General features: G+C 50.3%; 1 protein-coding gene across 1 annotated transcript; it reads right to left on the bottom strand.

Moving 5' to 3' along the window:
• WTIP (WT1 interacting protein) lies at positions 1-22509 on the bottom strand. Its single transcript, XM_060185692.1, has 8 exons — positions 21695-22509; positions 14449-14550; positions 8965-9032; positions 8761-8823; positions 8512-8642; positions 7030-7081; positions 6317-6385; positions 1-999 (listed from the first exon to the last, which is right to left on the bottom strand). The coding sequence occupies exons 1-8, from the start codon at positions 22359-22361 to the stop codon at positions 859-861; spliced, it is 1293 nt and encodes a 430-aa protein (XP_060041675.1). The 5' UTR covers positions 22362-22509; the 3' UTR covers positions 1-858.
• Positions 22510-24467: the final 1958 nt, after the last annotated feature.

Genomic DNA, 24467 nt, shown 5'->3' with positions numbered 1-24467 from the left:
TTGAGTTTCTTGCAATTTCACTATGAAAAAAACCACCTCGGGCCAAATTTTTAGAAGAAAACTATATATATTTTTAGAGAGAAATTGAAAATATTCTCAAAAGGAAAAACTTAATTTAAGTCAAACCATATCCTTTGGTTGTGGAGCGGGGTGACACAGTGCTTCCCTGCAGCAGGTGTGGTCCCCGCCAGGCGGCAGGGCGCCCCCTTGTGGTCTCTCTCTTGGGAGGCTGAAGGGCACATGGGGTGTGGGAAACCGGAAATCAGGACCAGGAGAGGAGGGTGGGATTGTGGGTGAAAACACCTATCAGAATCCTGGTGTCCATAACCCAGTGACACAAGGACAGGACAGCCCCCCCCCAGTGGATGTCATTCCTCATCCTCTTCCATGAAACCACCCACACCCTTCGCACCCACCGGTGGGCAAGGTAAGACTCAGAATTGCGTGCAGCCTCCATCCACCCCAGCCTGCTAGGCCACACCTGCCCACACGGGGGCGCTTTTGGAGTCTCTGGCATTGATCCCCTACTGGGGGTGGGATGGGGAGCAGAACCAGGGCACCCTGTACCCCTGAGGGTTTGGGAACCTGTCCTTCCTTGTAGGTGGCCAAGTGCAGGGGGATCCCAGAACAAGAAGCCGGTGACAGGTGAGGGGAGGCAGGCAGGGCCCAGAAGGAAGGCAGAGGCTTGAGGAGGCACAGACGGTGAATAAATAGAAATAGCTTCTCCGCGGGGCCGGCCCCTGCAGACAGCAGCTCGGTGGCAGTGGGAGTGGGGCGGGTCACCCATCGCGCACATGCACGCACGCACACACACACACAGGCACACACGCACACGCCCCCAGGTCGGCGACCCCCGGCTCAGAGCTCGGTGACTTGCACGGCCGGGGAGGCCAGGGGGGCAGGCCGGAGGCGCCGCAGGTGGCAGCGGCGGCACAGCAGGTGGCCCTCCAGGGGGTAGCAGCGCCGGCCCTCCTCCCCGCTCAGCTGCAGGCCGCAGTCCTAGGGAGGAACACAACCACAGGGTGAGCAGAGGGGTACATGTGAGGGCGCCAGGGTGTTCAGGGGTGGGGGAACCAGCAGGGCTCTGTTCTACTTGCCGAGGACTTCTAACGTCACTGGGGGGGGGGGGTGAGATCAGGAGCACAGCATGGGACACAGAACTGGAGGTGTCACTTAGATATACAAAAAGAGAGGAAGCAAGACAGAGGACTGCCTCTCTGGTGGGCTGGGGGGGAGAAGGGGGGGTGAAGGGGGTATGGGGCAGCAAATGGGAGCACACGCATAAAAAACGGTGCATGGCCTGGGAGTTAATACAGTAGACAAAGCACTGGACTCACAGCATAGAGTCCTGTATTCAATCCTTGGCACTGCATGAACCAAAATGATGTTCTGGCTTTTTCTCTCTCTCAGAAATATATTGAATCAGTTTTGTTTGTTTGTTCCTTTTATGTATTTGACAAAGACAGAGAGAAACTGAGAGAGGATGAGGAGACAGAGGGAGAAAGAGACATCTGCAGTACTATTTTACTGCTAGAGAAACGTTTCCCCCTTGCAGGCAGGGACCAGGAGCTTGAACCTAGGTCCTTGTACACAGTTATGTGTGTGTTAAACCAGGTGCACTACCACCTACCCACTTTTTTTTTTTTAATGATATCGGTTTCAGCAACAGAATAAAAGGTTTTTTTTGTTTGTTGTTTTTTTTTAAATTCTGCTCACACTATTATGATAATAAATGACCATTTTTATTTCTTTCCTTTTTTTAATATTTATTTTATTTATTTATTCCCTTTTGTTGCCCTTGTTGTTTTATTGTTGTAGTTATTATTGTTGTTGTCGTTGTTGGATAGGACAGAGAGAAATGGAGAGAGGAGGGGAAGACAGAGAGGAGGAGAGAAAGATAGACACCTGCAGACCTGCTTCACCGCTTGTGAAGCGACTCCCCTGCAGGTGGGGATCCTTATGCTGGTCCTTGTGCTTTGCGCCACCTGCGCTTAACCTGCTGCGCTACAGCCCGACTCCCAGAATAACAGTTTTTAATCTCCCAGAGAGATCAGATAACCAGAAAGAATGGAGGGCGCAAGGCCTGTTGGTGGAGCATCTGGTAGAGCTCACATGTTACCATGCTCAAGGACCCAAGTTCAAGTCCCCAGCTCCCACCTGCAGAGGGGGAGCTTCATGAGTGGTGAAGCAATGCTGCAAGTATCTCTCTTCTATTTTCCCCATCCCTCTCAATTTTTCTTTCTTCCTTTTTTTTTTTTTGCCTCCAGGGTTATTTGCCAGGACTCGGTGCCTGCACCATGAATCCACTGCTCCTAGAGGCCATTTTTTCCCTTTTGTTACCCTGGTTGTTTTTACCATTGTTTTGGTTATTATTATCATTGTTATTGATGTAGTTGTTGGATAGGACAGAGAGAAATGGAGAGAAGAGGGGAAGACAGAGACGGGGAGAAAAAGACAGACACCTGCTGACCTGCTTCACTGCCTGTGAAGCGACTCCCCTGCAGGTAGGGAGCCGGGGACTCGAACCGGGATCCGGGATCCTTACACCGGTCCTTGCACTTTGTGCCACGTGCGCTTAACCCACTGCGCTACCGCCCAACCCCCAATATTTCTCTATTCTATCAAATAAAAAGGAAAGAAAAAAAGAGTGGAGGATGCACAGCCAAATCTGGACATGTCAACACTGAAGAGGAGGATCTGAACAAGGGAGATTTGAGAGAAAACTGAAGAGGACAAAAACAGACAGTTCCTTGGGAACGTTGAAGGCCAAAGAGGGAGTGGTGAGCATGTTGAAAGTTGCTGAAGGGTTGGGCCAAGGACAATTGACAAGTGTCTCCCTCTGTCACTCAAGGGCCACTGGTGACCTCTGGAGTGACTTTAATTAATAGGTAGTGGAAGAGAAGTGCTGGAGACACCCAGTAAGCAAGAAGCCAGGCTTCTCTAGCCCTTCTCTTAGCACTTTACCATAAAGGTGCCCTTTCACAGGCTAATTTTCTCAATTGAGTAAGTCAGGCAATTATCAGCTCTGTAAACAGCTGGCGGGAAGGTGAAGGGCAAAAAAGCCTTGAGATGGGCTGGCAGGGCCAGTGGGACAGCGGGTGAGGCCAAGTGGACCCTATCTTCCTTTTCACATACACACACACACACACACACACACACACACACACTGACCCTTATTTCACACTGTCTCACTGACCCAGAGCTGAATTCCTGTCTTGAAGCTCTGGCATTTGCTGCCTCGAAAACCCTGAGGCTCCATCTGCCCATAATAGAACTACATCTTGTGACCCAAGGGTCCCCTGACTGAGCCCTGCTACTCACCTCCACAAGCCAAAGAGAAAGGACAAGGGAGACCAGGGACCCAGGTTCCCAGCCCAGGTCTGCTGTGGGGACAACAGCACTGCCCACAGTCCCCAGGCTCAGCTGTGAGTCCCCCTACAGTCTGACCTGCTGCTCAACTCCAGATCCATATCCGCCTTTCACTAAAGTCTGTGTTTAGCAGACCCAGGGGGACAGTGAGACCCAGATGCAGGTGCCCTGGTCACACTAGAGGGAAAGGTAGCCCTTCCACAGTCCCTGCCCCTCCATCCTGCTCATGCCTGTAGGTCACTGGCCCCACAGCAACCCCCTAATCCTACCAGTTTCTCACTTCTCTCCCTCCTGCTCCCCCAGGCTCTAAAGCCTGGCACTCCTTTTGGCTTTTCTCCTACCTCTGGGTTTTCAGCTTCTCTGTGGGGTTGCTTTGCCTCTACACATAAAGACTGAATGTTGAGAGTCGGCGGTAGCACAGCAGGTTAAGAGCACATGGTGCAAAGCGCAAGGGCCGGCATAAGGATCCCGGTTCGAGCCCCCGGCTTCCCAACCTGCGGGGGGGGGGGGGGGTCACTTCACAAGCAGTGAAGCAGGTCTGCAGGTATCTATCTTTCTATCCTCTCTGTCTTCCCCTCCTCTCTCCATTTCTCTCTGTCCTACCCAACAACAACAACAGCTATGACAAAAATAACAACTACAACAAGCACAACAAGGGCAACAAAATGGGAAAAATAGCCTCCAGGAGCAGTGGATTCATAGTGCAGGCATCGAGCCCCAGCAATAACCCTGGAGGCAAAAAAAAAAAAAAAAGACTGAATGTCGGTGTGGTCCAGGAGGTGGCGCAATGGATAAAGCACTGGACTCTCAAGCATGGGGTCCTAAGTTCAACCCTTGGCAGCACATTGTACCAGAGTGATGGCTGGTTCTTTCTTTCTCTCTCTTCTCCTCCTTCCACATTAACAAAATAAATATTAAAAAATATATATTTATATATATGTGTGTGTGTATATATATATATATAATGTCAGGGCTCTTAGCCCTTAGCTCCTTCTCTTTGAGACTTTGTTTCCATCCCTATCTATATGACGCCTGTTTCCAGCCACCACAGGTCACAAGGATGGGATTTCCCACCCTCTGGAATTTCCCACCCTCCCTCCACAATCAAAGACTGGAAAGAACAGAGGATACAGTGCCTCTCAAATCTAGATTAGAAGCAATCTGGTTGGCAGGCTGGTGATTTCTGCCAGAGAAAGACAGGAGGAGGTCAGAACTGTGACAGCCTTCGAGCTACTGCCTTCAGTACTTTCTCCAGCTGCCCTGAGAGCCTCTAGAATGGAAAATCCAGGGGACAGAGGAGCCAGAGAAGAGGGAGTTCTGAGTACCAATGGCTCCCAGATTCCAATACCAGTGGCCGGAGTTTGAACTCCATCCAGCTGTCACCAGGATGTCTCCACTCAGGAGACATGTCCCCTCTTCCTCTCACCCTCTCTTCCTGGGCTCCAAATAGACACCTCTCAACTCCCAAATTCCTACACCCCAATCCAGTTCCATTTTATCTTATTTTAATTTTTATCCTTTTTATCTTATTTTGACCAGCTCTGGCTTATGGTGGCACTGGAGACTGAACCCAGATCTTGGAGCCTCAGTCATGAAAAGAATCCCTGGCGTCACCACTGTGTTGTCTCCTCGACTCTTTTTCCTTTTTGCCTACCATTCAGTCCCTGACTTCAGTATCACAACCTTGATCTGTCAGCATCTTCAGGAACCCCAGCCCCGATTCCTTCTCCCTCAAATCCACTCATTCTCTGCATAGCAGTGAGAGCCCTTTCTCAGACCCAAAGGCTACACTGTCCACCCTTTCATCCCTTTTGTGGTCATTCTTCCTATTAGAGCAAGTCCACACATAGCTCATGTGACTTTTAACATAGCTCATGTTAGCCCAGCACGTCCTAACCTGGCAACACAAAATAACACTCACCTTTGCCCCTAAACACAGCTACTTCCACTGCCTGAAAAGGCCCTTACCACTGCCCCCCCATAACTCTCACACAACTTTCAAAGTTTACATTTTAAAGATATTAGTGACCCAGAAGGGGGTACAGCAGATAAAGCATTAGATTCAAGAGCATGAGGTTGGAGTTCAATCCCCAACACTGCATGTGCCAGAGTGATGCTCCCGTTCTCCCTCTCAAGTAAGTAAATGAATTCATCGGATATTTTAAAAATAAATAAATAAATAAATAAATATGTATTTATTTTAAATGTGGGAGAGATCAGAACATCACTTCAGTTATATGTGGTGCCAAGGACTAAACCTCATGCTTATAAATCCTGCACTCTTCCTACTGGGTGAATAATTTCAAAGTTTAACTTGTGGGAGTCGGACGGTAGTGCAGTGCGTTAAGCGCTCCTGGCATGAAGCGCAAGGGCCAGTATAAGGATCCTGGTTCAAGCCCCCGGCTCCCCACCTGCAGGGGAGTCGCTTTACAGGCGGTGAAGCAGGTCTGCAGGTGTCTGTCTTTCTCTCCCCCTCTCTGTCTTTCCCTCCTCTCTCCATTTCTCTCTGTCCTATCCAACAATGATGACATCAATAACAATAACAACTACAACAACAATGAAAACCAAGGGTAACAAAAGGGAAAATAAATCAATAAATGTAAAGAAAATTAAAAGTTTAACTTGTGTGTTACCTCCTCCAGAAAGCCTTCCTCCCTTTCCCAGGGTTTCCTATGTGCTGTGACAAACCCCCCCGACAGCCACAATCACCCTGTGTAGACACTGCTTCAGCACTGTCTCTAGCCTGAGAGAAGGGGCTCCCCTTGTCCTCTGTGCCTCCCCAGTGCCCCATGCAATGCAAATGCCCAGTAAATACCAGCTGAATGAAAAACAGGGACTGAGAGAAGAGAGGTCTCAGTGTAGAAAGATAGGGAGAATGGGGTAGGACAGAACACCTGTGGCTCCCCAGAACATCTCCACAGAAGCCCAGTGTGGGGTTGAGGCTCACCTCACAGTGATAACACTCCACATGGTAGTCTCTGTCCATGGACACCACACGGATGGTTGTCTCACAGCCCTAGAGGAAGATGGGGCGCAGACACAGTGAGTGCTTTGAGGCCCAGGGTGAGTGGGGGTAGGGCATGTGGGGGGGGAGGTGTGTGGCAGGTGCATCCAAAGGGCCACAATAGGCATTAGCCGGTACATCCACAGGGTGCCCTGGGCACTGCCCATCATGCAGTTAGCACATGCACACAAGATGAGGGTCTTGACAGGAAGGACCCTGCCCGGTGCTGCCTCCCCATGTGGCAGAGAGCCAGCCTGAGGGCTGGGGAGATAGCACAATGTTTATGCAGAGACTCTCATGCCTGAGGCTCCCAAGTCTCAGGTTAATCCCCAGCACCACCAGAAACCAAAGCCGAGCAGTGTTTTGGTAAAAATAAAAAGTAACCTGAAAACTGCCATGGGAGGTCTCCCCCCATTCCGCCCCCGTGACCCACATCCTTCTATGTCCTCTCTCTGAACCCCCACTTCACCCACAGAGCAAAGAAACCCAAGGAACACTCCTCAAATCCAGAGCTGAAGACAGCAGGGCCACAATTCCACTGACTCATGCAGGGACAGCTGCACACAGGGGAGAGCATGTGTTCCACCCTCCCATGGGGGCCCAAGACCTGGGGCAAGGCCAGCAGGCACCTAGTCCTCCCCAGAGAGCATGCCTACCTGCGCAGGGAGGATGGGGCGGGCACAGGAGGCACATTTTGGTGCAAAGACCCTGGAGGGATAAAGGAAACAAGTGACCAGTTGAGCAACCAGAGGTCAAGAACACAAGGGCAGACCCACCCACAGTGACCCCAGGACAGGTACTGAGTGGCAGGTCCCCTGCTCCTTGATGCTGGGGGGCAGTGTAGCCTCTGCTATGCTGTCTGGGCCCTGGTCTCTTATCTGACTGCCCAATTCACTTCCATCCCCTTCACCTCCTTCAGGATAACTTCTGGCTCTGCCTTGCACCCGCCCCTCCTGTGCTGCCTGTGAGTGCTCTACCCTCAAGTTGTCCAGTAGTGGTTGGGCAGCCTTGGCTGAGGCACCTGCGGAACCTGACTGTTCACCGGGGACCAGGGAGCCATGCCTGGCACCAAGCCCGTGCAAACCAGCAGAGCTCCAAGGGCTGAGCCTGGACTCATGGTGAAGGTGAATGCAGTAGCTGCCCGTGCAAGTGCCTGGCGGGCAGGAATTCTGCACAGCTCCCAGCCCCTGTGCCAGGCAGAAGAGAGCCCTGGCCTGGCACTACAAGCTGAAGGACAGAAGGCAGGAAGGGCATCCAGGAGAGTCCCTATCACCAGGAGTGGTGAGCCTATGGGAAAAGGAGAGGGGTTTGGTGGTGGCACACCTGACTGAACACACATATTACAATGCACTAGGACCCAGGTTCAAGCCTCTGGTTCCCACCTGGAAGGGGAAAGCTTTGCAAGTGGTGAAGAGGGGCTACAGGTATCTCTCTGTCTCTCTTATTATCTGTCTCCCCCTTTCTCTTGATTCTTGACTGTTTCTATCCAATAAATAAATAAAGATGGGGGGGCTGGGCAGTAGCGCACCAGGTTAAGCGCACAGGGCAAACCGCAAGGACCTGAGTAAGGATCCCGGTTTGAGCCCCTGGCTCCCCACCTCTCTGTCTTCCCCTCTTTTCTCAATTTCTCTCTGTCCTATCCAACAACAGCAATAGCAACAGCAGCAGCAGCAACAACAACAGCAACAACAATGGGGAAAAAATGGCCTCCAGGAGCAACAGATTCGTAGTGCAGGCACCAAGCCCCAGCAACAACCTTGGAAGCAAAAAAAAAAACAACTTAAAAACAGGGGGGGCAGGTGGTGGCATAACTAGTTAAGCACACACATTACAGTGTGCAAGGATCCAGGTTCAAGCCCCTGGTCAACACCTGCAGGGGCAAAGCTTCACAAGTGGTGAAGTAGGGCTGCAGGTGTGTTTCTGTCTCTCTCCCTCTCTACCTCCCTCTCTCCTTTCTGTCTCTATCCAATAATAAGTAAGTAAATAAAACAAAAAAAATTTTTAAAAAGGAAAAGGAGAGAGAAGAAAGAGGTAAGGTGATGGTGATTGGTGGGGAGAGAAAGCAGTGCCTTGCCCCACCCTGAGTGCACCTTGGAGGCAGGAAGTGAGATGGGCAAGATACAGTGGCAGCCACTCACGTGTGGTAGTCCCGGACGCAGTAGATGTTATTCTCCACATCCACGGTGAAGGGCACCCCGTCCAGGCACTCATTGCACACAGAGCAGCGGAAGCATCCGGGGTGGTAGGACTTGCCAAGCGCCTGCAGGATCTGGTGGAGGGGGAGGCCTTGAGGGGTCAGTGCAGGTGGGAGGTACGGCATAGCACAGACCCTCGGCAGGCAGAAGATTCTCGGGCTTGGGACTCCAGGGGCCTGGGGAGGGGCTCACCATCTCCATGATGAGGTGTCCACACACGCTGCATTTGTCGGCCGTCTGCTGGAACCCAGAGTACTGCAAGGGGACATGGGAGGCAGGATGTGAGGTGACAACGGGGTGCACTCTGCCCAGCCAGCACCGACCTCCCGGCTTCAGGTCTCTTATGAATCAGGAGGGAGGGTCCCCGGCCCAGCTCTAATCACAACTTTCACTCACCAAGAAGTCCTCCTGGCAATACACCTTCTCGCCGACATTGTAGAAGGCCTTCCCACGCAGCCGTCTCCCTGCAAAGACAAAGGTCATGAGGTGGGTCCTGGGCCGCGGCTCCTGGAGTGGGGACTGCTTCCATTGCATTCAGAACCCTCTTCCAGCAGGGAAACCGCATGTCATGCACAACTTTCCAATTTCCCCTCTTTTGTTTTGCCACCTGCATTACTGTTGAGGCTCGGTGTCTGCACAATTCCACTCTTCTTGGTGCACTTTATTTTTCTCCATTCTCTATTTTTTTCTTGTTAGAGGCAGAAAGAAACAGAAAAAGAGATGGAAAAAAAGATACTTGTGTCCCTGCTTCATAAAACGTCCCTCTTGCAGGTGGGGGCTAGGGGTTTGAACCCAGGTCCTTACATATGGTAACATGAGCTCTACTGGGTGCACAGCCACCTTTAATTTTCCTTTTACTGGAATATTGTTATATTAGTTTTTTCAAAAACTTAAAGCTTACCCAGGAGAGTGCATGTTATAATGCCCAAGGCATCCCTGGAATCATGCGAGAGCATCATACACAGTATGTGCTGTGGGTTCTGGCCTTTTCTGTCTTTCTTTAAAAAAAGGGGGAGGGTCAGGCGGTTGCACAGTAGGTTAAGTGCACATGGTGCAAAGTGCAAGGACCGGCCTAAGAATCCCAGCTCCCCACCTGCAGGGGAGTCACTTCACAGGCGGTGAAGCAGGTCTGCAGATGTCTATCTTTCTCTCCCCCCTTTTTTTTGCCTCCAGGGTTATCGATGGGGCTCAGTATCTGCACTACGAATCCACTGCTCCTGGAAGGCCATATTTTCCTTTTTGTTGTTGTTGCCCTTGTTGTTATTATTGCTGTTGTTGTTGTTGGACAGAACAGAGGGAAATCGAGAGAGGACAGGAAGACAGAGAGGAGAGAAAGATAGACATCTGCAGACCTGCTTGTGAAGCAAGTTGGGGCTCGAACAGGGATCCTTACACTGATCCTTGCGCTTTGCACCATGAGTGCTTAACCCGCAGCGCTACTGCCGGGCACCCATTAAGTGAAAAAATATAAATAACCTCACATCAAAAAAATGGGCATAACGTGGTCAGGAGGTGGCACAGTGGATAAAGCACTGGACTCTCAAGCATGAGGTCCCAAGTTCAATCCCCGGCAGCACTTAAACCAGAGATGTCTGGTTCTTTCTCTCCTCCCATGTTTCTCATGAATAAATAAATAAAATCTTTTTAAAAATGGGCAAAAGACTTAAATAGACTTTTTTAAGAAAAAAGTCATATATAAATATAAGGCCAAGAGACAGATAAAAAAGATACTCAACCATATTAGTCATCAGGAAAATATAAATTAAAACCAGGCTATGTACTGCATTACAATCCACTAGAATAGCTAAACTAAAAAAAAAAAAAAAAAAAAAAAAAGACTAAAATACCAATTATTGACAAATAATGTGGAATAAGCTTCCTTGTTTTTCTAGCAGGAGTATGAAATGGCACAACCCCTTTGGAAGCAAAAAACAATTTGGCAGCCTCTTATAAAGTTAAAATATACTTTGGCCTTTGACCCTGAAATTCCACTCCTCGGAATTTACCCAGGAGAAATGAGCACGTCTGTCCACAAATGACCTGCGTAAGAATTTTCACAGCACAGGCTGGGAGAGAGCATAATAGTTATGCAACAAGATTTTCATGTGTGAGACTCTGAGGCCACAGGGTTCAATCCCCAGCACCACCATAAGCCAAAGCTAAGCAGTATTCTGGTAAAAAAAAGAAAAAAAAGAATAAATCAAAGAATCAATGAGTCAATGAATGAATACTGAGAGAAAAGAATTTTCCCAGCACAATCTGACTTCTATCAATAGTGAAATAGAGAGCCTAGGAGGTAGCACAGTATCTAGACTGTTGGACCCTCAAACATGAGGCCCTGAGTTCAATCCTCAGAAATGGTATGTATCAAGAGTGATGCTCTGACTCTCCCGCTTTCTAATAAACAAATAAACAAACTATTTTTAAATAAATGAACAGATAAACAGTTGTGATAGTGGCATAGAGATAGCTGCACCATCATGTGAGACCAAGGTTCACACACAGACACCACATTGCAGATGCTCAGTGCAATTTCAGTGCTGTAGGACTCTCCCTCCTTCTGTCTTTTATCTGTATGAAGAAGTGGCCTTGAGCAATGAAGCCCCAGCTCTGCAAAAAATAAATAAAAATAGCATCTGAGGTTGGTAGAAAGCCCACTTACTAGAGTGCATGCCTTGTCATGCATGAGGCCCTAAGTTTAATTCACAGCATGTGGGGAAAGGAACAGTGCTGTGGTGTCTCTCCTCTCCATCTCCTTCTTCTTCTCTCCTCTCTCTCTCTCTCTCTCTCTCTCTCTCCCTATAAGCAAAAACGAATTGGGCAGAGCAGTGGCGAACCAAGTAGAGCACATATATTACCATGTGCAAGGACCTGGGCTGAAGCCTCTGTTCCCCAGCTATAGTGGGGAAGCTTCATAACCATTGAAGCAGTGCTGTAGGTATCTCTCTTTCATTCTTTCTCGTTACTCCCCCCTCCCTTCTTAATTTCTCTCTGTTCTATCAAATAAAAAGGAAAAAATGGTCACCAAGAGTGGTGTATTCATAATGTAGTCACTGAACTTCAGCAGTGACCCTGGTGGTAATAAAAATAAAAAGGGAGTTGGACAGTAGCACAGCGGGTTAAGCGCACCTGGCGCAAAGGATATAAGGTATAAGGATCCCGGTTCGAGCCCCCAGCTCCCCACCTGCAGGGGAAGTCGCTTCACAGGCCGTGAAGCAGGTCTGCAGGTGTCTATCTTTCTCTCCCCCTTTCTGTCTTCCCCTCCTCTCTCCATTTCTCTCTGTCCTATCTAACAACGACAACATCAATAACAACAGCAATAATAACTATAATAATAATAATAAACAAGGGAACAAAAAGGGAAAATAAATAAATATACTTAAAAAATTAAAATTAAAATTAAATAAAAAATAAAAGGGGGAGAGAAGAGCCAAGTCAAGCCATAGTGCACTGGCTTTGCATTGATAAAAGGCCTGAAGTTATCAGGTTCAGGGAATCAAGAAACAGTAGCACCTACTTAAGAGAGCTTGCTTGTGAGTACTCAATGACGATCTCTGGAATCGCAGCAAGAGTGGAAAGATGACTTTTTTTTTTTGCTATTGCAATAAACATAAACAGTTTCCCAAGACTGTTTGACTATATGTGTGTTATATTTTTATAAAATGGGGGGGGGGATCAAGAGTGCTCAGTGTAAATAAACAGAAGCTGCCTGCTTCAGGGAAAAGTCTGAGAGAAAATTAAGGAAATCAAGAATGCAGACTTATCAGGCTGTTTGGATTACAGCGATAGTTCCTTTTTATAAATTACAGCATTTATTATTCATTTTGTCTATAATATTGAAACCAAAATAATCATAGAACCACACAGACACACCTTACAGTGTCCTAGGTACAAGCCACCAGCAAAGAGGATGTCTCACAGTAAAGCAATGAATGCTACAGGTGTCTTTCTTTCTCTCCCCCACTGTTTTGTCTTATTTATGTATTTACTATAGATAGAAACAGAGAGAAATTGAGAGAGATGGGGAAGGTGGGAGGGAGGTAAAGAGGGAGGAAAAGAGATAAAGAGACACCAGGGCCACGTGTTGGCACACCTGGTTAAGCATTCACAGTAAAGTGTGCAATAGTGGGGCGGCGAGTTGAGCGCAATGGCGTTCACACAAGGACCGGCGTTAAGGATCCTAGTTTGAGCCCCCAGCTCCCCACCTGCAGTGCAGTGGCTTCACAAGCAGTGAAGCAGGTCTGCAGGTGTCTTTCTCTTCCCCTCTCTGCCTTCCCCTTCTCTCTCTATTTCTCTCTGTCCTATCCAATAACAACAACAACAATGAGATAAATGGCCACCAGTAGCAATGGATTTGCATTGCTGGCACCGAGCCCCAGCAATAACCCTGGAGGCAAAAAAAAAAAAAAAAAATTGCACAATGACCCATGTTCAAGCCCCTGGTCTTAACTGCAGGATAAAAAGCTTCATGAGTGGGGAAGCAGGGTTGCAGGTCTGTCTGTCTGTCTCTCTCTCTCTCTCTTCCTCTCTATATTCCCCTCCATTCACAATTTCTTGGGGAGGCCAGGCGGTGGTGCACCTGGTTGAGTGCACATGTCACAATTTCTGTCTGTCTTTATCCAATAATAAATAAATATTGGGGGTCGGGGGTAGGTTAAGTGCACATGGCACGAAGAGCAAGGTCCAGCGTAAGGATCCCGGTTTGAGCCCCGGCTCCCTACCTACATGGGGGTTGCTTCACAAGCGTGAAGCAGGTCTACAGGTGTCTATCTTCCTCTCCCCCTCTGTCTTCCCCTCCTCTCTCCATTTCTCTCTGTCCTATCCAATGACATAGCAATAACAACAACAACAACAAACAACAAGGGCAACAAAATGGGAAAAATAGCCTCCAGGAGCAATGGATTCGTAGTGCTGGCAGTGAGCCCCAGCAATAACCCTGGAGGCAAAAAAAAATTAAAATTAATTTTTAAAAATTAAAAATAATAATAATTTTTTTTTTTTTTAAAGAGAGGCCTACAGTACTGCTTTACCACTCCTGAAGTTTCCTCCCTGCAGGAGGGGGCTGGGGACTTGAACCAGGATCCTTGTGTATAGTAACATGCACATTCTACTAGATGTACTACTTCCCAGGCCTTTCTTTCTCTCTCCCTCTCCTCTCAACTTCTCTCTGTCCTATCAAATAAAAAATAAGAGGAGAGGGAGTCGGGCGGTAGCGCAGCAGGTTAAGCGCAGGTGGCGCAAAGCACAAGGACCAGCATAAGGATCCCGGTTTGAGCCCCCGGCTGCCCATCTGCAGAGGAGTTGCTTCACAGGCGGTGAAGCAGGTCTGCAGGTGTCTATCTTTCTCTCCCTCTCTCTGTCTTCCCCTCCTCTCTCCATTTCTCTCTGTCCTATCTAACAACGACAGCATCAATAACAACAATAACTACAACAACAATGAAAAACAACAAGGGCAACAAAAGGGATAATATATATAAATAAATAAGAGGAGAAAAAATAATAAAATAAAACCACTGGTAGTGGTAGATTCATTGTGCAAGGCCCAGTAATTAACAACTCTGGTGGAAAAATAACTAAGTAAATAATATATCATAAGGAGATGAAATATTAGCCTCAAGTCCAGGTATGCAGAAACCCATCACTGGCAGCATATGTGGCCTCGCCCCCCACACACACACACAGGGACACCCTACACAGATGGAGGCTCTTCCTAGAGCAACAAGAAGCTCCTCACTGCCCTTCCACCACCCTCCCTAAGACCTAGCAGACCTGCCCAGGGTTCTAGGCCCAGAAGGGAAGAGTCACACTGTGCATAGCTCCTCCCATGCTGTACCCTGCAGCCGGGAGAGCTCAGTGCCAGAGGCAGAGGGAAGGCCTTACCACAGGAGTCACAGATGAAGCAGTCGGTGTGATAGAGGCTCCCCATTGCCTGGCATGCCTGCTTTGCTCCGTAGATGCCAAGCCCGCACTTGATGCAAATGCCTGTGGGAAGAGAAGAAGGAGAGAGCAATGGTCAGCTCTGGGGATCATGGAGCTAGCTGGACAGGCATCAGCTCCCAGTGCTAATGGCACCCAGCTAAGACTTTCCGGGCTGAAGGCCCATTCTCTCTGCTGCCTGTGAACCACAGGAACCAGGGACCACAAGGCAGTATAGCCACTGACATTCCCCAGCCACACTCTTCTCTGCACCAACAGTTCCCTTCATTGTCCGGTTCAGTCAGCAAACACAGATGGCCTGCCTTGCTCCCCCAGTTTCAGGGCAGTGAGCCTGCAATCTGCAATCAAGTCTCCCCACCTATATGAGACAGTATCCCAGTGGAGGGAGACAAGACTCTTGCACGTAAGTAGTATCTCCGGTTAGTAAGTAGTAGAGAAGCACCTTTCTATCAGTAAGAAAACTTGACCTTGGGAGTCCAGCGGCAGCACAGCGGGGTTAAGCGCACGTGGTGCAAAGCGCAAGGAGCAGCATAAGGATCCCGTTTGAGCCCCCGGTTCCCCACCTGCAGGGGAGTCGCTTCACAAGTGGTGAAGCAGGACTGCAGGTGTCTTTCTCTCCCCATCTCAGTCTTCCCCTGTTCTCTCCATTTCTCTGTCCTATCCAACAACGACGACAATAACTAGCAATAATAACTATAACAATAAAACAACAAGGGCAACAAAAAGGATATTTTAATATTTTTAAATATTAAAAAAAAAAAAAACTTGACCTTATGGGTGGGGGTAGGTAGCATAATGGTTATGCAAAGAGATTCTCATGCCTGAGGCTCCAAAGTCCCAGGTTCACAGGTTCAATCTCCCACACCACCATAAGCCAGAACGGAGCAGTGCTCTGATTAAAAAAAAAAAAAAAAAAAAAAAAAAGAAGAAGGGGGAGTAGTCGGGCAGTGGCGCAGCGGGTTAAGCACACATGGTGCAAAGCGCAAGGACTGGCGAAAGGATCCTGGTTCCAGCACCCCCCCACCTCCCCACCCCCGCTCCCTACATGCAGGTCCCTACTACAGGCAGTGAAGCAGGTCTGCACGTGTCTATCTTTCTCTCCCCCTCTGTCTTCCCCTCCTCTCTCCATCCTATCCAACAATGATGACAACAACAATAATAACTACAACAATAAAACAACAAGGGCAACAAAAGGGAAAGTAATTAAATATAAATTTTTTTTTTAAAAAAAAGGAAGTCGGGTGGTAGTGCAGTGGGTTAAGCGCAGGCCGCGCAAAGCGCAAGGATCAGTGTAAGGATCCCGGTTGGAGCCTCCCGCTCTCCACCTGCAGGGGAGTCGTTTCACAGGCGGTGAAGCAGGTCTGCAGGTGTCTGTCTTTCTCTCCCCCTCTCTGTCTTCCCCTCCTCTCTCCATTTCTCTCTGTCCTATCCAACAACAACAATAATAACTACAACAATGATAAACAACAAGGGCAACAAAAGGGGGGGGAGAAAAGAAAAAGAAAACTTGACCTTGGAGCCAGGTGCTGGCACACCCATTTGAGCACACATGTTAGCATGCACACATTACCGTAAGCAGTTTCAAGGCTCTGGTCCTCACCTACAAGGGGGGAGGCTTCACAAGTGGAAAAGCAGTGCTGCAGGTATGTCTCTGTCTCTCCTCTATTTCTCTCTGTCCTACAGTAAAAAAATTAAAAAGCCACTGGGAGCAAATCTGCAATGCAGGCACCAAGGATAGAAAGAAGGAAGGAAGGGAATTTGACCAGGGGCCAGGTGGTGGAACACCTGGTTGAGTACACACATTACAGTACTCAAGGACCCAGGTTCAAGACCCTGGTCTCCACCTGCAGTGGGAAACCTTCAGGAGTGGAGACGCAGGGATGCAGGGGTCTCTCTGCTTCTCTACCTTTCCCTCTCAATTTCTCTGTCTCCATCCAATAATAAATTTAAAAAAATTTTTTTTAATTTAAAAAGAAAGGAAGGAAGGAAGGAAGGAAGGAAGGAAGGAAGGAAGAAAGAAAGAAAACCTGACCATGCCAATGCTCTGATTAGCTCACAGGACACACAGTGCAGAGAACACAAACCACTTGCTGTGGGGAACAGGCCAGGGACAAGAGGGGAGGCTGTCGCTCTGTGTCAGGTTTAGGTTTTATTTGGGTTTTTTCCCTAAATATGTGCTTGCACACACCCTTAATAAATAGACACTGCAGAATGTGGGACAGGAGTACAGAGCACTTCAGAAACGTGGGAGTAGAAAATATTTTTTATGGGGGCCAGGAGGTAGCACGGCAGATTAAGCACACATGGCACAAAGCGCAAGGACTGGAGTAAGGATCCCAGTTCAAGCCTCCAACTCCCCACCTACAGGGAGGGTCACTTCACAAGCGGTGAAGCAGGTTTACAGGTGTCTATCTTTCTCTCCCCCTCTCTGTCTTCCCCTCCTCTCTCCATTTCTCTCTGTCCTATCCAGCAACAACAACATCTATAACTTCAATAACAACAACCACAACAAGGGCAACAAACTGGGAAAAATGGACTCCAGGGGCAGTGGATTCGTAGTGCAGGCACTGAGCTCCAACAATAACCCTGGAGGCAAAAAAAGAAAGAAAGGGAACATTTTTTGTTAATTTATTATTGGATAGAGACAAGAGAAATTGAGAAGAAAGGGGGTGACAGAGCAGGAGAGAGACAGAGATACCTGCAGCCCTGCTTCACCACTCGTGGGGAGTAGAAAATTTTTTTAAATATTTATTTATTTATTGTGGTCTGGGAGGTGGCGGAGTGATAAAGCTTTGGACTCTCAAGCATGAGGTCTCAAGTTCAATCCCCAGCAGCACATGTGCCAGAATGATGTCTGGTTCTTTCTCTCTCCTCCTGTCTTTCTCATAAATAAATAAAATCTTTTTAAAAATATATTTATTTATTCCCACTTGTTGCCCTTGTTGTTTTTTGTTATAGTTATTATTGTTGTTGTTACTGATGTCGTCGTTGTTGAATAGGACAGAGAGAAATGGAGAGAGGAGGAGGGGATCGAACCGGAATCCTTAGGCTGGTCCTTGTGCTTCGCACCATTGGCTCCCCACCTGCAGGGGAGTCCCTTCACAGGCGGTGAAGCAGGTCTGAGGTGTCTGTCTTTGTCTCCCCCTCTCTGTCTTCCCCTCCTCTCTCCATTTCTCTCTGTCCTATCTAACAATAACGACATCAGTGATAATAACTACAACAACAATAAAAAAAGGGAAAATAAATAAATATTTTAAAAGATTTTTTTAAATGAACTACAATAAATCGTGGTCCAGAAGGTGGCGCAGTGGATAAAGCATTGGAGTCTCAACCATGAGGTCCTGAGTTTGATCCCCAGCAGCATATGTACCAGAGTGATGTCTGATTCTTTCTCTCCGCCTGTCTTTCTCATAAATAAATAAATAAATTCTTAAAATAAAAAAAAGAGAGAGAACTACAATAAATCAATGCCAACAGGACACTGGAGTGAGAAGACACTGGAGTGGAAGGGGTGGGGTAGTGAGTGTGGTGGCACACCAGGTTGAGTGCACATATGACTATGCACAAGGACCCAGGTTCAAGCACCTGGTTCCCACCTGAGTTGTTCTGCAGGCTGTCTCATAAAATAAATATTTTTAAAGGGGGGGGGGGTGCTGGGGAAATAGCATGATGGTTCTGGAAGATTTTGATGACTGAGAATCTTAGGTCTCAGGTTCAATCCCCAGCACCACCATAAGCCAGAGCTTAGCAGCGCTCTGGTAAGGGGAGGGGAGAGAGAGATTGTGTGTCTTTAAAATAAAATAAATTTTAAAACACAATAAGTGAAGCTAAATAAAGAAAAGAAAAAAAAGTTCAAGGGGCCATATGGTGGGGCACCTGGTTGACTGCATGTTACAATGCACAAGGACTCGGGTTTGAGCCCCTGGTCCTCACCTGCAGGGGGAAAGCATTACAAATGGTGAAGCAAGGCTGCAGGTGTCTTTCTTCCTCTCTATCTCCCTCACCCCTCTCAATTTCTCTCTACCTCTACCCAGTAATAACTAATTAAAATTTTAAAAAATTTCAGGCAACCCAGGAGGCAGTGCAGTGGGTGAAGCGTTGGACTCTCAAGCAGTATGTCTATGTACATCCTTGGTCACATGGCCCCGCCTAGGCCAGCCCCCTCTGGGGATGCTGCCTGACCATCTGCATCCTTACAGGGTTCCTTTAGCTACTTGGGCCCTCTGCCTGCAATGTTTGCCATCTGGCCTGTAGCAAATAGCTTCGTTTTTCTTTCAAATCCAGTTCAGTACAGTCCAAAGATGCTAACGGAAAAGAAGCCTCCAGGACCGCCCTGGGTCCCTGGCATGACAGCTATTCCCACCTCCAAAGCCAGAAGTCTTCCTGATTATTAATAAAGGAGGGAACCCCCTCTTCACAGGCCTCCTCTTAGAATCCTCAACACCGAGTCCTAAGAGTTGTCCAAACCTGCAGCCCAGAAGGTTAGAGCCTTACACTTACCAACATGGTTAGATCTCTGGCACTGAATGTACTGGAATGAATGCACTGGTTCTCACTATCATAAATTAATTAATTTTAAAAAAGAGAGGGGCTGGGTGGTGGCATACCCGGTTAAGTTCATATAGTACTAAGCACAAGGACACACACAAAGATCTGGATTTGAGCCCCCAGCTGCCCATCTGCAACTGGGAAGCTTCAGGAGCGGCAAGACAGGTCTACAGGTGTCTCTCTCCCTATCTCCCCTTCCTCTCTCAGTTTCTCTCTGTCCTAGCCAATAAAATGGAAAAAAAAATGGCTGCCAGGAGCAAAGGATTCGCAGTGCTTACACTGAGCACCAGTGATAACCCTGGAGGCAAAAAATAGAAAGGAAGAAAGAATGAATGATTGGTCCTGGAGGTGGTGCAGTGAATAAAGCATCAGACTCTCTCTCTCTTTTTAATTATTTTTAATCTTTATATATAAGGAAAGAGACAGAGACATCTGCAGCCCTGTTTCACCAGTCACAAAGCTTTCCCCCTACAGGTGAGAACCGGGGTCTCAAACCCCAGTCCTTACACTCTGTAACACATGAGCTCAAACAGGAGCACCACCACCTGTCCCCAAGCATTGGACTCTCATGCATGAGGTCCAGAGTCCAATCCCCGGATATCTGATTGTGTCTCTGTCTCTGTCTCTCTCTCTCTCCTATCTTTCTCATTAATAAATAAAATTCTGTGGTCCAGGAGGTGGCGCAATGGATAAAGCATTAGACTTTCAAGCATGAAGTCCTGAGTTCAATCCCTGGCAGCACATGTACTAGAGTGATGTCTGGTTCTCTCCCTCACCCCATCTTTCTCATTAATAAATAAACAAAATTTTTTAAAATAAATAAAATATTTAAAAATAAAAGAGAGGGAGTCAGGTGGTAGTGCAGCGGGTTAAGTGCACATGGTGCAAAGCGCAAGGACGAGCTAAGGATCCCAGTTCGAACCCCCAGCTCCCCACCTGCAGTGAGAGGTCGATTCACAGGCAGTGAAGCAGGTCTGCAGGTGTCTATCTTTCTCTCCCCCTCTCTGTCTTCCCCTCCTCTCTCCATTTCTCTCTGTCCTATCCAACAATGACGACATCAATAACAACAATAATAACTACAACAATAAAACAAGGGCAAAAAAAGGGAATAAATAAATATATTTTTAAAAATTAAATAAATAAATGAATGAGAGAGATGGCAGCCACAGAGATGGCACAGTGGATACAGCACTGTACTTTCAAACATGAGAGCCAAGTTCAATCCCTGGCACCACATGTACCAGAATAATACTCTAGTTCTTGTGCACATTCCCCTCTCCCCTTTCATTAATAGCAAAAATGTTAAAAAAAGAGAGAGCGAGCTGACCAAACCACTAATGATACTGGGGCTGGGATCACACTGGAAAGGGAGCTTGCCAGAGACAGGTGGGCTTCCCAACCACCTGAAGGCACAATTCCTTTTAGAAAACTATCCAACAGGGCTGGGTGGTGAAGCACCTGGTGAGTACACACATTACCATATGTAAGGACCCAGATTAAAGACCCCAGTTCGCACCTGCAGGGAGAAACTTCACAAGTGGAGAAACAGTGCTGCAGGTGTCTCTTTTTCCCCTTCCATCTCAGTTTCTCTGTCTCTAACCAATAAATGAATAAGTAAATATATGTGTAAAAGAGTGGAGGGGGGGAGATGAAAATGAAAAGCACCCCACATGCACAGCCAAGAGCCAGGGCAGCCCAGTATGACCTACATGGTGTCCCCACTAGTCACTATCATCATGAAGCCTCTAGTCTCCAGATGGAAAGATCTCTCAGTTGGATGGTGCGCTGCTTTGCCTTGTGTGCAACCCAGGTTCGGGTCTGACTCCCACTACACTGAAAAAAGTTTTGCAGCTATGGTTTCTTTCACTCGCTCCCTCTATCTTCTATGTGAAAAAAAAGTCCAAGAAATGCCCCCCCCCAAAAAAAAAAAAAACCACCTAAACCCTCTTGTCTGGAAGCCTGATGGTACCTGGGGTGCTCCTGTCCACCGCCTATATCTGCACCCAGGGACCACTAACCATCGAGAGGGGGATTTCCCCATCAATTTCTGCAGTCCGACGGCATCAGACCTGATGAGCAGAGGTCAGAGACCCAAAGGACAGACAGGATCATCAGAAAAGGATTTCTTCTGCCCAGAAAATGTGGCCCCCTCCCCGCTCAAGTGAACTGCACTGCATCAGCTCTGTGCCAGAACTTTCCTGGGCCAGGAGAACTAGCCTCAAAGCCTAGGTGCTGAACAAACTCCCGGGTGGAGCCGGGGGAGCACACACTAGCGAGAAGATAGTCGAGCGCACCCCGACCCCCCCCAAGACCCCCGCCGAGCTCACCCCGAACCCCCGAAGCTGCCCTACAAAGCGCACCTCGAGCTCCCTCCCCCGAGACTCCCGGCCGAGTGCACCCCGACTCCCCGGAGGCCCCTGGCAGAGTGCACTCCGACCCCCACCCCGGTGCCGCCCAGCCGAGCGCATCCGACTCACCGGAGCCCCCTGACAGAATGCACCCCGACCCCCCGCCTCGGTGCCGCCTAGCCGAGTGCACCCCGACCTCCCGAAGCTCCCCGGCCGAGCGCACCCTGACCCTCCGCGCGCCCCACCGCGGCCAAGCGCACACGGACCCCCGGGCGCCCCCCGCCCGGGCTCACCAAAGTAGTCCCGCGCCGAGCGCGCCTCCAGCGCCCGCTCCAGCTCGCGGGTCAGCGCCTCCAGCCGCCGCTCCGCCGCGCTCGGGCCGCCCTCGCGGGCCGGGGGCAAAGGCAGCGCGGGCAGCGAGAAGGGGGCGGGCGCGCCGGGCTCGGGGGAGCGCGCGGGCAGCTGCAGCAGGTCGGCGTAGGCGCCGGCAGAGCCGCGGGAGCCCAGGCTGGACACGCTGGAGCGGGCGCTGCCCACCGATGGCGGCCCGGGGCCGGGGCGCGGGTCCGAGCGGCCGGAGCGCGGGCTGCCGTGGCGCTGGTCGTAGCCCAGGCTGATGCCGCTGGAGCGGGCGCTGCCGCCGCCTCCGTCCGAGCCCGCCAGGCTGGCCCGCGGGCTGCCCGCAGGCGGCGCGCTGAGCTCAGGGGCGGCCGTGCGCCTCGGGCCTCGGTCCCCGCGAGTCGGAGCGTCAGGCCCGGGCTCGGGGCCGCCGCCGCCGCCGCCGCCCTTGCCTCTGCGGCCCAGCACCAGCGCCGCCTCGTCCCCAGGCCCGGGCCGCGGGCCCCGCCGACCCCGGCCCGCAGAGTCGCCGCCCGCCTCTGGCTCCGGCTCCGGCTCCCGCAGGGCCAGCCTGGCCAGGAGCAGCGCCGCCTCGTCCGCGGCCGCCCGGGAGCGCTGCATGGCCCGGCCCGCCGGCCACGGCGCGTCACCTCCGCCTCCGCTTCCCGCCGCCGCTCCGGCCGCGCCGCCGCATCGTCCGCCCGGAGCCCGGAGCCCGCCCCGGGACCCCTGGGCGCGGGGCGGGGCGGGGCCGGCAGCCGGTCGGGGTCGCTCCGCCGGACACGCGCGGTGCAGGGGCAGCGGCGCTGAGCTCGGGGCGCGCGCGGCGGAGGAATGTGCACCGCCCCCCCTTCCCCGGGGCCCCCCCACCGGCCCGGCCGCGCCCCCTCCTCCCGGCGCGGGGGGCGGAGGGACTCCTTTGTGGGGGTAGGAAAGCGAGGAAGGAGACGGCGCTGCGGCTCAGGAATGCGGCGGGAGTGGCACGAGGCTCCCGCGCGCTGGGGCGCCCAGGCCGGGCCGCGGGGTGTCGGGCACCCAGCAGCGGGCAGGGCCGGGCCGGCGGGACCCCGGGTTTCCGTGGGCTGAGCTGTGGCGGCTCCCGGATCAGCCTAGATCGCCGAGCGGCTGACACACTCCCTTGCACACACACCCCCACCCCAACCCCAACCATCCTCCTCCCCTGCGCCGCGGGCTCCTGCTGCCTGGAAAAGTCGGGGCGCCTTGGGCAGCTGCGGCCCCCCGCCCGGCACCGCAGGACAGCGCGCGGGCTGCAGGAGCCCCACTTGCCTGGAGGGCGCCCTGCGCTGGGAGAGCTGCGCGGAGGAGCTTGGGCCTCCATTGGCCATGGGTCCTCACGCCGCCAAGCACCCCCTCTCAGCAGGCCAGGCCGGAAGCAGGCCTCAGGCTGAGCTAGTGGGGGCCTGGGGGGCTGAGCTGTGACCCCCACAGGCCATCAAGAGTTGGGAGGACACCTTCCCCCAGCACCCGCCCTCAGGGTGTTGAACAAGATGCCAGGCAGCTACTCCTTGAAGGCGCAGGTCCTGTGACAGGGTGGGCCCGCAGGGAGCCCATAATGGTAAAGGGTGTGGGAGGGAACAAGGGCTTTGTCCCCAAAACACTAGCCACAAAGCTGTCACACATCTCAGATAGCTGTAGGGACAAAAAATAAAAGCACCAAGTCCTTGTTAGCCAGAACTGAGTGGAGGGAGGACAGCAGCCCAGCGTGGAAATGTCCACAGAGTCTCCAGAAGCAAGAAGTCTGGGGGGGGGGGGACGAGCCGCCAGGGGGACCAGGAAGGCTCACCACCCACCACCCACCACCCACCCTGTTACTTTGAGGAATTCCCTGCGGCCCCTTCTTAGGCAGTAAGCAGTGTCCCACTCAGAGTCTCATACGTACAGTGGTAGGAATGGGCACAGGGTGAGAGCAAGAGTTTGGAGGGGAGCAAATAGCCATTTCTTGTAAAAGTGATCTTCCTCTCTGAGAATGGAAGAACAAAGTGGCCAGAGAATGGCTCAGTGGATAGAGCAGAGGACTTGCATGTGCGAATTGGGGTTCTACCCTCTATGTTGGAGCAGTGCTCTGACATCTTTTTCTCTCTCTCCTCTCTCTCTCCCTCTCTTTCATCTTCTTCCTCTCTGATTACTTTTTTTTTTTTTTTCATTTTCAGAAGAAAAGAAAGTGAGCCAGCAAAACAACTCCCCTGGGAAAGCCAGGTGATGGCACACCTGGTTGAGCCCATGTTACCATGCACAAGGACCAGGTTCCAGCCCCAGATCCCCACCTGCAGGGGGAGAGCTTCAGAGTGTTGTGAAGCAGTGCTTCAGGTGTCACTCTGTCTCCCTGCCTCTCCCTCTCCTCTCAATTACTCTCTGTACCTAATAATAAATTAATTTTAAAAAGAAATTATTGAAAAATAAATGAAGGTTTACTTGAAAATATATTTTATTTATTATTTATTGGATAGAGGCAGAACCTGAAAGGGCTACAAAGAAGTAGCAAGGGAGAAGGAGAGAGACATCTGTAGCACTGCTTCACTGCTCATGAAGCTTTTCTTCTGAAGGTGGGAACTTGGGGGCTTGAACCTGGGAAATTGTGCATGATAACATGTGTACACAACTATGTGCACCACCACCTAGCCTCTAACCTCTCCTCTTTAAAAAAAATTAATTTACTTATGATAAAGGAGAGATAACCAGATTACCACTGGCATATGCAATGCTGAG

Source organism: Erinaceus europaeus, chromosome 2 (assembly GCF_950295315.1).
Source record: "Erinaceus europaeus chromosome 2, mEriEur2.1, whole genome shotgun sequence".
Taxonomy (NCBI): domain Eukaryota; kingdom Metazoa; phylum Chordata; class Mammalia; order Eulipotyphla; family Erinaceidae; genus Erinaceus; species Erinaceus europaeus.
The sequence above is the reverse complement of the archived record's forward strand: the minus strand, read 5'-3'. Positions and strand labels throughout refer to the sequence as shown.